General features: G+C 35.8%; 2 protein-coding genes across 2 annotated transcripts in view; one reads left to right on the top strand and one right to left on the bottom strand.

The window, feature by feature from the left end:
- The window catches only part of tg (thyroglobulin), a 45,289-nt gene that overhangs the window by 17,456 nt on the left and 9,908 nt on the right, over positions 1 to 17,925 (top strand). Inside the window, exons 26-41 of the mRNA XM_073846690.1 lie at positions 199 to 396; positions 1,241 to 1,414; positions 2,248 to 2,334; positions 2,465 to 2,548; positions 2,622 to 2,759; positions 2,870 to 3,043; positions 7,685 to 7,796; positions 7,883 to 7,962; positions 8,091 to 8,234; positions 8,332 to 8,397; positions 8,528 to 8,662; positions 9,939 to 10,103; positions 10,202 to 10,409; positions 10,518 to 10,605; positions 10,984 to 11,122; positions 12,739 to 12,935. Coding sequence (XP_073702791.1) covers positions 199 to 396; positions 1,241 to 1,414; positions 2,248 to 2,334; positions 2,465 to 2,548; positions 2,622 to 2,759; positions 2,870 to 3,043; positions 7,685 to 7,796; positions 7,883 to 7,962; positions 8,091 to 8,234; positions 8,332 to 8,397; positions 8,528 to 8,662; positions 9,939 to 10,103; positions 10,202 to 10,409; positions 10,518 to 10,605; positions 10,984 to 11,122; positions 12,739 to 12,935 — 2,189 coding nt within the window. The remainder of the gene's footprint in view (positions 1 to 198; positions 397 to 1,240; positions 1,415 to 2,247; positions 2,335 to 2,464; positions 2,549 to 2,621; positions 2,760 to 2,869; positions 3,044 to 7,684; positions 7,797 to 7,882; positions 7,963 to 8,090; positions 8,235 to 8,331; positions 8,398 to 8,527; positions 8,663 to 9,938; positions 10,104 to 10,201; positions 10,410 to 10,517; positions 10,606 to 10,983; positions 11,123 to 12,738; positions 12,936 to 17,925) is intronic.
- sla1b (Src like adaptor 1b) lies at positions 13,140 to 17,414 on the bottom strand. Its single transcript, XM_073846691.1, has 7 exons — positions 17,143 to 17,414; positions 16,416 to 16,515; positions 15,530 to 15,616; positions 15,343 to 15,440; positions 15,040 to 15,171; positions 14,819 to 14,942; positions 13,140 to 13,475 (listed from the first exon to the last, which is right to left on the bottom strand). Exons 1-7 carry the CDS (start codon positions 17,219 to 17,221, stop codon positions 13,262 to 13,264), a joined length of 834 nt encoding a protein of 277 aa, XP_073702792.1. The 5' UTR covers positions 17,222 to 17,414; the 3' UTR covers positions 13,140 to 13,261.

Below are 17,925 nucleotides of genomic sequence, written 5' to 3' on the forward strand. Positions count from 1 at the left end.
ACGAGATAAATATTTTTCCATGTGAAATAAATGACTTGATACTTTGAGGCTCCTCTCAGGGACGGAGCTCCCAGTCTCTGGTTATTTTTGGCGGCCCGAAAGCATTTAGATGCACTTGTGTTTCTTGGCCATGACTAAAAGAATATCTATTCTTCTTTCTTTCTCTTTTACTCTCCACCTTTAATCTTCTGACAAAAGGTCATGAATTCAACACAGCAGGCCTGAAGAGTTTTGAGAGGCTGAGTTTCCGTAAGACCGGTTCTGGAGTTTATCGGACGCTCGTGTTTGATGCACGTGGAACCACTCTGGCTGACGTCCATCGCTTCTGTGTTAACTCTTGCAGTCGTGAGAATTGCTGTGATGGATTTCTCCTTAACCAGAATGTCCTCAATGGAGGTCAGAGTCACTCTCTGTCATTACAAGCAGATGTAGTCCTTTCCATTGCTCTAAAACCAACTCACTGCAATACAAAACACATTGTCATGCTTATTAAAAATTGGTGACACATTTGTTTCACTATACCTTTACTACAGTTTTCACAACAAGGACAACTGAGAGACTCATATGCAACTATTTCAGAAGGATCAAATGTTAACTGATGCTTTAGAAGGAAACACAAGGCATTAAGAGGGGGGGGGGTTAATTTAACTTATTTTGTCTTTTGGAAAACATGTAAGTTTCTTCTGTAGCTTCTGAAGGGCAGTACTAAATGAAAAAAAATATGATATTTAGGCAAAATAAGAAAAATGTACACATCTTCATTTTGTTCATAATGCATAGTGTTTCCTTCTGGAGCATTAGTGAGCATTTCAACCTTCTGTAATAGTTGCATATGAGTCCCTCAGTTGTCCTCAGTGTGAAAAGATGGATCTCAAAATCATGCAGTCATTGTTGGAAAGGGTTCAAATACACAAAAATGCTAAAAAAACAAAGAATTTGTGGGACCTGAAGGATTTTTCTGAAGAACAGCGACCTGTTCAGGACAAACAAGGGACTCATTATTACTTATTACTTAAAAAAAAAAAAAAAAAAAAAAAGCGCTGTGGATCATTTAGGTAGCAAATTAAGAATCAAGCGTATGTAAACTTTTGAACAGGGTCATTTTTATGAATTCAACCAATTTTCTCTTCTCTCTATCTATATTTTTATCTTTATTTTTTCCCCTGTTTTCCAATATATAATCAATGAATAATTAGGAGATATCACATCTATGTTAAATGGTTTGTTTCCTGTGTTTTAGGCTCTATCATGTGTGGGCTCCTGAGTGCTCCTTCAGTGCTTCAGTGCAGTGAGGCAGACTGGGACGTGGGGGGACGCGTGGCCTCCTCCAGCCGCATCTGTGGTGCTGGTGTCCAATACAGCAAACAACTAAAACGTTTCACTTTCGACTTTGGCGGACAAAACTTCACTATCAGTATGAACCTTTGTAAACATACACACTCCAGATTTCATAACAGCCGTTTCAAACTGTACACATAAGTATTTAATTGTTGTTTAAAACTTGCACAGCTTGGTTCAGCTGTTATTTGACCTTTTTCAATTGTTTAGTTTCCAGTCGTTGCTCTGTATTGCTTCATTCTGGTGTTTTTTTCCATCATGGTACCAGGGTTTACTCTGTCTGATTGACTATGACTTTCTGAATCATCTCCATTGTGCAGTGATTGAGAATCTTAGCTTTTCTGTTATTTCAACTTTGTAAAATTTTACATGATTGTGAATTCAACTGACCCTTCGCAGAGAGTTTGACTGACCGATCATAACGCTGAATCTGACATTTTTACCTAATAAACAAGCCATACCGGAGTGTAGATTAACACTGGTGGAGTTGAACTTGAAAAATGGTGTGTTGATATCTTTCCACCTTTTGTTGTTCGTTCATGTTTATTTCATGCTATAACTAATAGTAAAGAGGAAGATATGATCGGTTCACGTGCCACTTGAACTGAGGCTCTACAGCGACTTTCATGACACATTAAATAGCCACAAAACGTATTTATTGTTTAAAAGTGAAGACTTTGTTTCATACCCAAAGTAACTTCCTCTCTTGTCTGTTGGCACATTGCCAGTTTCCTCTTTGCTCTGCGACGTATTTTTCACTGAGTGAGAACATAATGTGCGGTTCAAGCACATTGTTGTGCTTGTCAGATATAACAACAGTGACAAAGGGTCAATTGCATGTCATATATATCAAGATTTATGATTTTATGGAACGGTGAGCATTATAATGGAAATGAATATTTCTTGCAGCTGATGCAGCCTTACCAGCATCCAGCAAAAATAAAACTGGTTACCAGGAAACTCTCATCAGCTTCCAACGCATCTACCTCTGGAAAGGTTTGGACACATCAGCATGACACTAATAAAGCATTTTAAATGCCTGTCATAAACAAAAGTATATATTTTGATGAATTATGAGCTAGCTTTTATTCTTGTATCATCTAATAGTAATAATTTATGTCTTCAGAGTCTGATATGAACACACGTCCAAAAACACCCTCTACTTGCAGTGGATCAGCTGTTCTAGAAGATTCCAGAATTGCACTTGCTGGTATGAAAGAATAAAATTAAGCCAAATATATATAGTTTGTTTCCCTATTAATCATTTTCTACTATCCATTTAGACTCAGTGAAGGAGACATTTGGTGTTCTAGAGGATGGTGATGTAAAAGTCGACCCAGAGAGGGAACTTCCCAGTCAGCTTTACTGGATCTTTAAACACCAATACACATTCCAGGAGGCACAGCTGTGGTGTTTGAAACGTAAGATGCAATAGCCTAATGAGAAACTTTTTGCTATAAAACTGTTTTTACTTATGTACTTACTAAATGTCTGTAATGCTAGAATATGTCATGCTCTCATTGGGTTTCAGGCTGTGAAGAAGAAGAACTCTGTCACGTGTCCGACATTCGTGATGAAGGCCCTCTTCATTTCGCCTGTGTATTGTATCCAGACACACGGGTATGTGGGGCGTATGACAAACCTCTCAGGCAGGCATGCAGTTTAGTGATGACACAGAGTCTTCAGATGGCATACCAGAAGAAAGGTGAGTCATTTATACAGAAAAAAGGCCATGCTTTCACTGCAATTTTACTACAGTACACTAATTCCTCATATTCCTCAGCATTAGCTGTCTATTTTTCAGAGACTTTTCTCTGTGATTGGACAGATGGGTTTTGCATTGCCTTATGGAGGATTCATGACTGTGGTCAGGATGCATGACTGAGGCTGTCGTTTACTTTATTTGTTTTCAGATATGATCCTAGCAACTGGACATAGAATGCAGATGATTCAGGTTTTGGTATTGCTGGAGCTTGACAGAGACAGGGTGTGAAAGGAAAAAAACAGTGATTATGGCTATATAATTGCTAGTTTTAATTTTTTTATTGTCTGACCAACAAAAATAAGAATATCTCATTTATTACATCTCTATTTATAAAAAAAAAAAAAACTAAATAAATGGACATGAAATATTAATTTGATTGGTTTATAATATAATATATTAGTCATTAACTTTTTTTCTACTGTTGCAACAGCAAACGTGAGTTTGAATCATTGTCGTCTCTATTTGGAGTTCACTGGTCATTAGTCATAAAACTAAACCATGTCTAGTTCTCATGAGACATTTTAAGCTATTGGTAACAGGAATTGTCTGGATGACTGGAGAACATTTCAATGAGGTGAAGTGGCAAAACTCCACCTCACCCATGTGGCGTGCAGACAGCGATGAGCTCATGCTGTCTGCGGTACGTGGAAGCAAAGACATACACAATCTAATGCGACTTTCCTGAACACCACCTGTAAAATTCACTTTCTTGGCATATTGTCTAACTGGTGACATTTTACATGCTTCTGCTGCCATCAAAAAAGTGTAAATCTTATCTGTTAACATCTCAGGTCATGTAGCTTAGCGTTTCATGACCCTATAAGTGTGAAATCTAATGGAAATTCCACCAGCTAATATTAGAGCGATCTCACATTGTCACTCATGTAAAATTCAAGATGAATATAAACTGAAGGCACCATGATATTTTTTTGCAGCAGTTAAGTGCATATCTATTCATTTCTATTAATCACTTTTAGCAGATTATATAATCTAAAATTTACAAGAACACCTAACTTAATAAATGTTCACTACTAGTACACTGTCTATGGTGTATGATCTTTATCATTATTTACCTAATAAATATACTTTTTCTATTTTAAATTAGATTTTATTTTGAAATTCAATACCATTCATCTTTTTTTCAACATCTGCCCCATTCAGAATTCTCTACTGTTTCACATTTGGACTGTTCCTCTAGGTGTCAGATTTAGTTTCCCCTGAAAGAAAAGCATGTGGGTGAGATTGTCTATATAATTGTGGTTTATGCCTGATGTTCATTGTTAGCCTTTAAATAAGAAATGGAAAAGTAGTGTTATGTAAGATTTGGTAAAGTAAGTGAGTGACCGCACAGTAATGTGGTTATTCTGGACGTCTGTCTAAACTGCAGAATAGCTTTTGGATTTAAGTCATCTGGAATCAAATGTAATTTATTTGAACAGAAGTGGAGAGACGGAGTGTGTCTCTCAGATTACTTTAGTCATTCATTCCCCTGTATAGAAAAGACTTTGTCTGCTCTTTAGCTCCTTAGCTTTTCAAAGGAGTGTTTATTGTGGCCTATGTAAGATTTTGCATAGAGAATTGTGTCTGGTTTTGTTTAGTACAAGCCACTGTCTGTATTTGCGGAAATGCTTATGTGGAAATACTCATTTTAAAAATAGATAATTAAATTATGAAATTTCAATGTTTTTGAAAGAAGCCTTTTATGCTCACCAAGACTGCATTTATTTGATTAAAAATACTAGGGATGGCCTCAACTGTAGATTTTTCTGGTTGACTAGTAGTCGTTTATTTTAAGCATTAGTCAACTATTAGTCACACGTTTATTAATAAACCATATAAATCATAATAATAAGCCTTTTATTGCCTACATAGCCTAATAAGTGCTCAAGCGCACACACAAAAGCTTGCCACAGCGCACTGGCGGATATAATAATTATGTGTCAGAAAAAAATAATGCTTTTCTTTGTTTTCTGACTTGTCATTTCCGCAGTAGTGGATGCACCTGAATGCATGTTTCATACGAATTAAATAATCTGAGATTTTTTTTTGTTTTTCAATTTGAAATGGTTCATTTAAAAGTAAACATGTCATTCTCTAAAGATAGGCTATATTTTTCATGTCTGTGAGGCAAGTATACACAGAGTTTTGAAGTTTTGCACTCAAGTACACAGAGACCGAGACGGCAGAAAGTGCAACATTTCATTGTTATTAAGAGTGCACACAAACGTAAAGTCTTTACAGATTCGAAAGATGTATTACTTTTATCTGTATGACCAAAAATGATGGAGTATTTTAAGAGCAAGTGACCGCACCAACGCCTCCATGTGTCATGCAGTGAGCATGCTACTATTCTATAGTATACTATAAAAATACTCTAAAAACAGTACTTTTTTAAAAAGAATTCTTTGAAAATGTATTTTTCTGTCATTTTTGATCAACTTAAAGGGATAGTTCACCCAAAAATGAAAATTCTGTCATTAAGTACTCACCCTCATGTCGTACCAAACTGGTAACACCTTAGTTTATCTTATCTAGTGTTATGTAAGATTTGGTAAAGTAAGTGAGTGACCGCACAGTAATGTGGTTATTCTGGACGTCTGTCTAAACTGCAGAATAGCTTTAGGATTTAAATCATCTGGAATCAAATGTAATTTATTTGAACAGATGTGGAGAGACGGAGTATGTCTCTCAGATTACTTTAGTCATTCATTCCCCTGTATAGCAAAGACTTTGTCTGCTCTTTAGCTCCTTAGCTTTTCTTTTAAAAGGAGTGTTCTTTGTGGCCTATGTAAGATTTTGCATAGAGAATTGTGTCTGGTTTTGTTTAGTACAAGCCTCTGTCTTTATTTGGAGAAATGCGTATGTGGAAAAAGTAATTTAAAAAAATATAATTAAATTATGAAATGAAATAACAATGAGATTTTGAAAGAAGTCTTTTATGCTCACCAAGACTGCATTTATTTGATTAAAAAATAGTAGGGCTGGCCTCAACTATAGATTTTTCTGGTTGACTAGTAGTCGTTCATTTTAAGCATTAGTCGACTATTAGTCACAAGTTTATTAATAAACCATATAAATCATAATAATGAGCCTTTTGTTGTCTACATAGCCTAATAAGTGCTCAAGCGCACACAAAAAAGCTTGCCACAGCGCACTGGCGGATATAATAATTATGTGTCAGAAAAAAAACAGCAAGGAGACTGCATTAACGTTTTAATAATTTGATGATAAACTAGTGCTTTCTTTGTTTTCGGCAACACTGACTTGTCATCTCTGCAGTAGTGGATGTATCTGAATGCATGTTTCATACGGATTACATAATCTGAGATTTTTTTTATTTGAAATGGTTGATTTAAAAGTAAACATTTCATTCTCTAAAGATACGCTATATTTTCTTTATTATATGTCTGTGAGGCAAGTATACACAGAGTTTTGAAGTTTTGCGCTCAAGTACACAGAGACCGAGGCGGCAGAAAGTGCAACGTTTCATTGTTATTCAGAGAGCACACAAACGTAAAGTCTTTACAGATTTGAAAGGTGTATTACTTCTATCTGTCTTTTGTCATTAAGTACTCACCCTCATGTCGTGCCAAACTGGTAACACCTTAGTTTATCTTTGTAACATACATTTTATTTGAAACGGATATTTTTGATGAAATCTGAGTGATTTCTGACCTTACATAGACAGCAATGCAACTGACATGTTCAAGGCCCAGAAAGGTAGTAAGAACATTGTTAAAATAGTCTGTGTGACGTCGGTGGTAGAACCATAATTTTATGAAGCTACGAGAATACCTTTTGGGCAAAAAACAAAAATAACTTTATTTAACCATTTCTTCTCTTTCGTGTCAGTCTTCGTCTTTGTCACAAGAGTGCCACATGGTAGTTGTGTTGCTGTCTATTCAGGGTCAGAAAGGTCTTGATTTAATCAAAAACATCTTAATTTGTGTTCTGAAGATGTTTGAAGGTTTGATTTTTATGGGTTTGGACGGCATGAGAGTGAGTAATTACTGATAGAATTTTCATTTTTGGGGGAACTATCCCTTTAATGCATCCTTGCTGAATAAAAGTTTATTTATTCATTCATTCAAAAAGAAAACATACTTTTGAATCATTTAAAATGCCAAAACAGGAATATTTGGACTTGATAGTCCTATTGTCTGTTCCTGGAACTCAAATGCAGTGATTTTCAGTCATAATAGGGGATCACAGGGGCTTGAATGTTTCATGGCCTATAAAGTAATCCACAACAAAAAGGTGCGATCATAAACTCTTAACATGTGGTCCATCTGCTGTAGATGTTTAAGGGTGGAAAATAATGCTACCTTTGTGGAAATCTGCCGTAAGGGGTTTCTCAATGCTGTAAAAGAGAGTTTCCAGCTTTTTGACCCAGCGTTTTATCTTAGCTTGTACTGAGGGAAACAAAGAACCGTTATATTTAGCAAACAGTCTGTTTTTGCCCCAAAAGCACCACTTTGAAGTTTCTGTTTGTATTAATGTTCCTCTATTTTACACCAAGGTGCTTTTGAACAAGTTAGATTCTTTGTTATGCATAATGTGGACTTTCTTTTTCTCCATCAGTTTCTCTGACTGGAAGTGTGAAGAGTTTCTACAGTCGTGTTCCTTTTAAGAAGATGGTGTCGTACTCTGTACGCAGTCGAGTCAGTCTGTCCAGTAAATCTATTACAGAAGGGTGAGGGGAAACCCAACAAATTTGTGTTAGCATCTCATTTGATTTGTTTCCTTTATCAATAATGCTGTTTTGATTTTTTGGAGCAGGTTTTTTGAGTGTGAGAGGCGATGTGATGAAGATCCATGCTGCCGTGGTATAGGATATGTCCAAGATTCAGGTGTACCTGGTAAGAAAGCACTCAGACGAGTCTGAAAATACACAGTTTGTCGTGCTCAATTACTCAAAACATATGTGATGTGTCTAATCTGAGGAATGAAACCAATCACAATTGGTCTCTGCTTTGCTTTTGCACAGGATCAGATGTGTTGTGTCTAACTCTGAATAGTCTGGGTATCCAGACGTGTGGGGAAAACGACAGCACTAACTGGAGAATTCAGGACTGTTCCCCATCCAAAGTGCAGACTGAAGTCTATCCCTTCGGCTGGTATGAAAAACCAGGTACATTTGAAATTCATCTGTCCTCGAACGTAAAACTCAAACTCCCATTATGTGAGTTATGAAAAGAGTTTAACATTAGGTTTGTATGTCTCTGTAGTAAACCAGTGGATAAAGAATCCCAGTGTGTGTCCACCTTTTAGTCTTCGCTCTCCCACAAAGATGGGTAAGAGACTCTTGAATTAAGAACTGTTTTCTAGTAATTAAATATTTTTATTAGTTTAGATATAATTTAATTAAATAATTTATGTAATTTCCACGCGTCATTCTGGATTTCATTGCTCATTTTCAAGCAGCTGATTTGAAGAACTGGAAACAGTTGGATGCTGCCTCTGTCAAAGTGGATTCGTCTGTTTCAGCTTTTGACATAGTCCACATAAGCAGAGATATAGCAGAGGATCTGGATAAAGTCAAAGACTGGTGTCTATCTGGTAATGTTTCTCACATTTTTTTTCTCAGAACTTTTACAGGAAGTGGATGTGATGCTGGTGTGATTACGTGCTGAACACATGTTGCAATTTCATGTAGCAACGTGTTCAGCACGTTTTACTTATGCTTACCAGGGCTGCATTTATTTGATCAAAAATACTGTAAAAACAGTAATATTTTGAAATTCTGTGTCAAATCAACCAAATTTCCCTGCTTCAAATGTTTGATTTTGTTAACATTGTTTATGGAGCAAGACAAACATGAATAGTGATAAAAAAACAAAATATTATATGTCAAATATGTATATGTACTGAGTAATCCACTGTTTTGTAGATCATTTTCACCTGATTTGGAGCTTGTTTTTCTTTAGTGGTGAAAGAATGACTTTAGAAAGCTGGCAGCGTCATTATTTTATTTTGACACAGAGATCGGAAGGTCTATTAGTAAAATCTGTTGGCCATTTTTGTTTTATTATATGCCAATGGTGACACTTCAAAATTGCAAAAAGCACATGTGAACAGTTTACCAATTTGCTCATGGAGCCGCATTAAAATCTCCATATCCCTGGGATTGAATCATCGAGAGCCTTTAAAATAAAGATACCAAAGGGAAAGTTAGTTAAGAACCAGAATCTAAAAGAAAATTAAGACATCTTTAATACTTCTTAAGTTACAGGCATGCAAACTTAAAGCAAAAACTTGCATTTTACCATTTTGTTACCGTTAGCATATAATGAAACAAAAATTGATTTTACAGATTTTAACTGTGTAAAAAGAAAATAATGCTGCCATTGCCAGCCTTCTAAAGTCATTTTTACCCCCCTGTAATTTGGCTCCAAATCACAGGTGAAAATGGTCTTATGCAACAAAAAAGAGAATGGCTTCTTAGACACATTTTTAAAATATTAAAAATATTAGTATATTAAAAATATTAGTTATATTAGTAATAGTTCACCCAAAAAAGAAACTTCTGTCATTAATTATTCACCCTCGTATAATTCCAAACCCATAAGACATTTTTTCATCTTCAGAACACAAATAAAGATTTTTGATGCAATCCGAAAGCTTTCCCCCTCTAACAAAATAATAGATTACTCAATAAATGTACATCTGTGACATCCAATATTTTGGATTTCATCACTGTTTGTTTTGCCACAGAAAAAATATTAACAAAATCAAAAATTTGAGTCAGGGACATCTGGTTGAGTTGACACGGAAAGACCCAACACAAAAGTGTGTGGTTATCCTTGTCTTCTCATGACTATCTTGTCTTCTGTAGCCTGTGAGGAAAGTGAGTCCTGTTCAGCTGTGTCTATCGATAGCAGAGAGTCAGCCATGAGATGCGTGATGTATCCAGACACACACACCTGCCTTCCTATGACCAGCGGCCAGCGCTGCTTCCTAGTCATCAAAGAGCCTGCTCAATCTGTGTATATCAGGACAGGTAGCACCTTTAAACAATACATTCTTCAACCAGTGTTTAATCCAGTTTAGAGTGTTTTTGATCTCTAACAACACATATGTTTAAAAATTTCTTTATAGGTTTACAGCCAGAGTTGACTTCTGTTTCCATCCCCGACCACGGCACACTTCTTGGAGGGAGTGAGGTAAAATCCATAACTGGGTCAGATAGCAAGCGTGTGAGCTACTTCCTGGGTGTCCCTTATGCTCGTCCACCAATCGGAGAGCTCCGTTTCAGCCCTCCACAGCCAGCTGACTGGACCGGTACCTGGAATGCCACATTTTCTCGGTGCGTGCAGATGAGTGTACCCTCAAATTGACTTTTTGCCTTACTGCAGAGTTAATAAAGGCACTTTTCTTGAGTGAGATCTGATTTGTTCAATCAAAACTGTTTTAGATCCAGCTGTCTTCAACCTGGCGATCCCACTGACTCCACCTCCAGTGAAGACTGTCTGTACCTCAATGTATTTGTTGGTAGTAGTGTGGTAAGCTCAAACATGCGTAAATACACACACACACACACACACACACACACACACATATATATATATATATATATATATATATATATATATATATATATATATACACACATACATACATACATACATACACGTACACTACTGTTCATAAGTTTGTCGTCTATAAGATCATTAAAATATTACTGATCCTAAACTTATGAACAATTGTAGATAATACAGTCAATTTAGTGTGACAACTTTCTTCTTCATCTCCTTGAACCTCACTGTATATTTTGGACTTTTACAAATGTTAATACTGCTTTCATAAACCACTGTATCTGCTGACTGTGCTGTGAATGCTGTTATTGGTATTCAAAGTACAATTTTTCTGTTTTGTCACAGGGAAAGAATGCTCCGGTTCTGGTGTTCTTCCACAACTCTGGATCCAGTCTCTTAGACGGTTCTTACCTCGCTGCTGTTGGCAACATAATTGTAGTGACAGCCAGTTTTAGGGTGGCCGCTTTTGGTTTCCTCAGTTCAGGTACACAAACACACATAGACATGAAAGTGTTCATATGTGCATCTTGATAATATTCCAAGACTCTAGCCAGCCCAACAGATGTTTTAAATTGTATATTTTAAATGAAAGTGAAACATTCAGTAGTCATTACTGCAGTCTTCAGTGTCACATGATCTTTCAGAAATCATTCTAATATGCTGATTTGGTACTAAAGGAACAATTCGTATTACCCACTAAAAGCTGTTTAATGTTTTTGTAGAAACTGTAAGACATTTTTTTCTGGATTCTGTGATGAATAGAAACTTGAAAGTTCACTTTCAAACAATTTAATGCATCCTTGCTGAATAAAAATATTGATTTACTTTTGGAAAATTGACACTGACCTGTCCATTGGATAAACTTTTTTTTTTCTGGGTCTGCAAAGACTGAAAACCTGTAGAGCAACATATAGTATAGAATCTAGTAAATAACACAATGACCCTTAAATACAATCTTCTTTAGTTTTATTTGTCATTATTGTTAATGTGTTTATTTTCATGCAACAAAAAAGAGATTTGCTTCGTAGACACTTCTTGAAAATCCAGAAATACTTTAAAGAGATAGTTCACCCAAAATGTAACTTCTGTAATTAATTACTCACTGTCATGTTGTTTCAAACCCGTAAGACCTTTGTTCATCTTAAGAACACAAATTAAGATATTTTTTTTTGCAATCCAGGAGCTTTCTGACCTTCCATAGACATGTTTTGATAATGTTGCTTGTCAAATGATGCAAAAGAGAGGAAATGTTTTGATTACAGTCGTTATGTTTGTTTTCTTTGTGCACAAAAAGTATTGTAGTAGCTTCATAAAATTATGGTTGAGCCATTGATGTCACATGGTCTATTTTAACAACTACCTTTCTGGGCCTTGAGCGTGGTAGTTGTGTTGCTGTCTATGCAGGGTCAGAAAGCTGTTGAATTTCATCAAAAATAACTTAATTTGTGTTCTAAAGATGAATGAAGGTCTTACAGGTTTAGAACGTTTATTTTTGGGTGAAATGTCCCATATGAATGCAGTTTTATTATATATACTACACTAGAATTAAAAAGTGTCCTGGAGGCTCTGTTAGGTTATAACAAAATGACGTATTGCAAAATTAGATAATTTATTCCATAAAATGGAATTCCAGTGGATATGGTTATGGAGTATGGTTACGTAATGTCAAAGTGAGAAGTTCCATTCCGCACAGTGGTTGTGAAAATATTCAGATTCTTTTCCCTTTTGCCATCCTTGGCTGAGTAAGTTTAAAAGGAGGCCTAACTGGTGCCTTTGAGTTGTCCGCCAGGATGAGCTTTCATTGTCCAGCCAAAAACAACACACAGTGAAAGCTGTGCAGAAGCCTGATTGGTTTCCTCATGTTTCTTTACTGTTTGTGACAATAGTATTTCCCAGCCAAACCTCTGTGGGTCTTTGAATCGTTATTAAACACTTAAAATATTATTATTATTGTAATGGATAGACTTTCACTTGCTGGTTATAATGAAAAGGTGATTTTCAGTCATTAATTGCAAATCTTCTTGCGTCATTGTTTTAATCTATGTGTGGAAAACACATTTGGATGTGCCTGACGCCTTGAACTCTGTTGACTCTGTGTAGGTTCCAGTGCTTTGCCGGGGAATTATGGCTTGCAGGACCAGGCAGCTGCTCTGGGTTGGATTCAGAAGAACATTGCTCTGTTTGGTGGAGACCCCACCAAAGTCACAGTAGGAGCAGAGAGAAACGGAGCTGACATTGCGAGTCTTCATCTCACCTCACCATCGGCTTCATCACTTTTCCATCGAGCTTTACTAATGGTAAGAACAGAACTCTGCGATCCAACTGCCGGTTATACTGCACCACTGTTTTATGTAACAAGATTAATGAGATCTGAGATCACATTTACAGTAATAGCAACCTTCTCCAGTCCAAAAACAATGCTGCAAGTTTGCATTAGCATCTTAAAACACTTATACTCAAAGATCCATAAGCCTAAATTTAAATAATCACATACTTGAGGACTGTTTTAATTATTCAAATAGTTTCTCTGACAAAATCTCTTTCCAGTCCAGATGCAACAATGCTTTTAGATTGTTGGCCTCATTCAGCTTTTGATCTCCTGGAATGAATCAGCTGTGATCTATCAAAGCACCTCCTCATAGTTGTCTTCCACAGTGGCCAAACTGTCAAGCTGGTGGTTTTGCGTCATGTAGACAGACCTCCACCTCTTCTTCAAGCTAAATTTCTTTTTCTCTGGCTTCTCTTGCTGTCCCAGCAAAGACAGGTAGGAAGAGACACTGTTCTGAACTCCATAGCTGACGGCAGAAGGGCTTGTGCTTTCTTGGACGAGCTCCGAGCTGAGCAAGGAAAAGTGAATTAGTATTATAGATATAGTACAAGAAATTAGTAAATTTTTACCCAAAAAATACATTTTTACTTAGTTAAATTGATTAAAAGTGACAGTAAAGATTTGTACATTTGCTACTTATGCATAACAAATATTAAGTAGCACAACTGTTTTCTATCGAAGCCCATTTCCGCCACTGAATAAAAAATAAAAAAGGTAATTGCAACTTTTTTTCTTAGTATTATAATTGTAACTTGCAGTTCTGACTTTTTTCTCAGAATTGTGATATATAAACACGTAATTAAGTGTATATCTTGCAATTCTGTGTTTTTTTCTCGCAATTGCAAGTTTGTATTACACAATTCTGACTTTTTTCCTTAGAAATGAGTTTATATCTTGCGATTTTGACTTTTTTCTCAGAATTGTGTGATTATAAACTTGCAGTTGTGAGAAAAAAATGTAGAATTGAGAGATTTAAACTCAGTTCTGAGGAAAAAGTCAGAATTGTGAGATTTAAACTTGCATTTGCGAGAGAAAACTGAGAATTGCAAGATTTAAACACTCAATTCTGAGGAAAAAAGTCTGAATTACAAGATTTAAATTCAGTTCTGAGGAAAAAAGTCAGAATTGCATGATATAAACTTGCAATTGTGAGAAGAAAGTCAGAGTTGCAAGATTTAAACACTCAGTTCTGAGGAAAAAGTCAGAATTGGAAGATATAAAGTCAATTCTGAGGAAAAAAGTCAGAATTGCATGATATAAACTTGCAATTGTGAGAAAAAACTCAGAGTTGCAAGATTTAAACACTCAGTTCTGAGGAAAAAGTCAGAATTGCAAGATTTAAACTCAATTCTAAGTAAAAAAATCTGAATTGCACAATTCTGACTTTTTCTCATAATTGCAGTTTATTGCAATTGCGAGAAAACTAAAATCTGAATTGCGAGATACAAACTTGCTTAATTTTGAGAAAAAAAAGTCTGAATAGTGAGATAAAATATCACAATTACCTTTTTTTATTCTTTATTCAGTGGCAGAAATGGGCTTTCATAGTTTTCCAACTATGTTTTTTGACATACTCTTAATTATTTCTGAACATGATCATGTGACACTAAATACTGAAGTAATGGATGCTAAACATTCATCTTTGCCATCACAGGAATAAATTAAATAATTAAGAGAAAACAGTAAATTGTAATAATTTTCACAATATTAGTTTCTACTGTATTTTTGGTCCAAAATGCGACCTTGTTGAGCATAGGTGACTTCTTTCAAAAACATTAAAAATATTACTGTCCCCAAACTTTTAAACAGTAGTGTATAGGTTATGATTAAGGGACAAAATTTGAATATTACCTGTTCACTGCTCTCCAGTCAAAGGATAATTTTCTCACAGGTGTTTTTGTGAGCTGACTCAGAGTTGTTTCACATGTGGTCAAGCATGGGCCAGTTAGAACACAGCACAGTCCGTCTGCTAGATCTAAACCAGAGCAAGAGGGGAAAATTGGCATCAAATAGACAAATTGGCCATCTTTTACACTAAAACAGGATGCTTTTTGGTTTATTATTTGATTTACCAGAGTAGTGGTTGACCAGATCTTCCAGACATTGAAATGTGAGGCGTGGAGAGATGAAAAACCAGTTGTTTGGCATTCGAACTATTCGATAATGCTTAATATTTCTGTGGCGCACAGATAAGGTGTACGCACCTACAAAAATACAGGCAATATGATTATAACATCAGCCATATTATTGAATAAGCCAAAAAGTTTTTATCTTATATTCTCATCCAGAATACGTGGAAATAAGACCAGTCGTTATGCTTTGGCTGTGTGGAACTAGACTAGAGTATAATGTTCATGTTAAATTTGTATTCAGACCTTTTGTGGTTTCTCTGATCAGGAACGACCCCACTCGGTTTCCTGGGAGTCGAAGCAGTTCCTCAGCTTTTGGTCTGTTCACTGTTTCAAACAGCCAGCTGGGACAAGAATGTTTCCATTAGCACTTAGACAGCATTAAACAGCTAGTGGACGCTAAATAACAATTATTTGGCAATTCAGAACCCACCTATGGTAGACTTTTGTGGCATGACAGTGCGGTATATAGTTCACTTCCTTAGTGCTGACTGAATAGACCTTCCACCAGTAACCGTCCCTGAAAGAAAGTGAAACTTTTAAAAAACAGTTATGCTTCTTGTTTGTAATTAAAAATTCATAATGATCAAAAAACAATTTCTATTTAGTGAAAAGCAGTTTGTTTGTTTGTGTGTGTGTGTGGTAAACAGCAGAAAGTAGTGATAAAGTTAACACTGGCTGCAAGGTTTTGTGGTCAGTTGTGCATTCACACTTTGCGCCCAACAACTGCCAGTGTTATTTATGTGAAATATAGTTGAATACTAATGCTTTAAAACCTAAAGGTTTACACAAAGTATCTGTAGAAACTATTTCTAGATACACTACTGTTCAAAAATGTGGGGTCAGTAAAAAATGAACACTTTTAAGCAAGGAAGCTTTAAACTGATCAAAAGTGACGACAAAGTCAATGTTCAAAATGCTTTTTCATTTTGTATTTATCAAAGAATCGTTAGAAAAATGTATTACGGTTTCCACGGAAATATTAAGAATTTTCAACATTGATCATTATAAATGTTTCTTAAGCACCAAATAGCGTATTATAATGGTTTCTAGAATGACGCTGTAGACTTCAGCAATGGCTGCTGAAAAAAAGCTTGTACTAACATTTCACAATTTTGTTTTTACAGTGGTTTTTGGTCATATAAATAATGATCATGAAAGACATTTTATAAAAAAAGGAATGTTTTGAAACACAAAGGGTATCTGTTTGTGTAGCTGGACTTGTTTTTGCTAGCATATCTTGAGTAATAATCTTTCGAGGTATTTTAAGAGACTGATTTTACTGTTAGCTCTTGTAGAAAACCTGTGATGATACTTACTCAGACAATATTTTCAGCCAATCTCCCATTCGGAAAATCGGCTCGCAGATATCAGGTGGTGGATAGTTATCCAACACAACCGCTGTGTCATTTTCGTCCACTGTAAAACAAAATATTCCATTGGTATTGGTAAAAAATGATTTTCATAATGTTTACATGTTTCTTGTTTTTAATGCCAGAGAAAACATAACTCTTTGATTCTTGCTAATGAAACCAACCTGTATTTTTGCGCATTCGTGTTATGAAGTCGTTTAGTGTTAATCATTTATTTTGCAGTGCCAGGAAGTACTTGGGAGAATATGCTCCTTTATCCTTCGAGCTAACTTTCTAACTTTATCATTTAAGTCAAGAATGATGACACAAGCAGAAAAACAAACTTCCCTGTTTGGGACTATTCAGTCATGCGTGTGTTACCAGCTAATTCTGCGTACTTTTGTCCAATTTTAGAGATTGAATTTTTTTTAAGCCATACACAAACTATTTGTTTTTGCCAGAATAGAGCAGTTCATCTCAGGCTATTGAATATTGTTTAATTTCAAGGATAGACCACAGCTTGCGCTGCACATTCTGCCCTACACAGAGAACCGATGCCTGTGTATTAATACAGTTTGAGTCTCTTCACACACCACAACATCTGTAAATGATTGAAACGATGTGGCATCAGCCTACAATAACTGTGAATGTCACCTGAAACCAGTCAGTCGAACGGTGCTCGATGTTTTCGTACCTCTTGATGGAAGGTCTTCATCAGTACGAGCTTGTCTGAAATCCTCCAGGGTTCTTTGGCTTGCCAGAGTGCCTCCCATTGTCAGTCTCCCACGGCTAGTCCTAATCAGCCATCAGATGTCTGTCCTAGCTGAGACAATCACCTCTTCTTAAAGATTCTGCTATTGTTCGTTAGTGCAACTTCCCACTGATAAGAGTTGAAGGGCATGGCCTAAATAAACGGGGAAGCTGTCTTACCACACTTTCCACTTCACAAATAAGCAAAAATAGGAAGTGCTAAAATGAAACGGCTTTATAATCTCATGCAAATTAATTCAGACGTGTTGTAAATATGGAAATATTGCACCTTTTCTGGTAAATAGGTGTATAAATAGCAGTGGTATGCAAAGAAAACCACTCACGGTTTCATGATTTTCGTTTTTTTTTTTTTTTTTTTTTGTCTAAACCATAACAGAGTAATATGAAGTGTTTATATCTCACTGACATTTGAGTCTGACTGGAAAAGTGTTTTAAATTCTCCCTTAGTTCTCAAAATGAGTAACAAATATCTTTAAAGTAAATTAAAAAACCCAATATAGCTGCAAGCAGCGATTACCAGGGTTCAAACGCTTTAAGGCATTTAAGCACATATGAAAAAAAGACATTACATATAATTTATCAAGCCTGTAACTACCTTAATCAATGATGAAGAACAGCATTTTTGGCAAATCCGGATCATTGACTTAATATTAATATATTATTTTTTAACATTTATGACTGTTATAATGCCAGCTGTGGTCAATAA

The sequence above is a fragment of the Garra rufa genome, chromosome 9 (genome assembly GCF_049309525.1).
Source record: "Garra rufa chromosome 9, GarRuf1.0, whole genome shotgun sequence".
Classification (NCBI taxonomy): domain Eukaryota; kingdom Metazoa; phylum Chordata; class Actinopteri; order Cypriniformes; family Cyprinidae; genus Garra; species Garra rufa.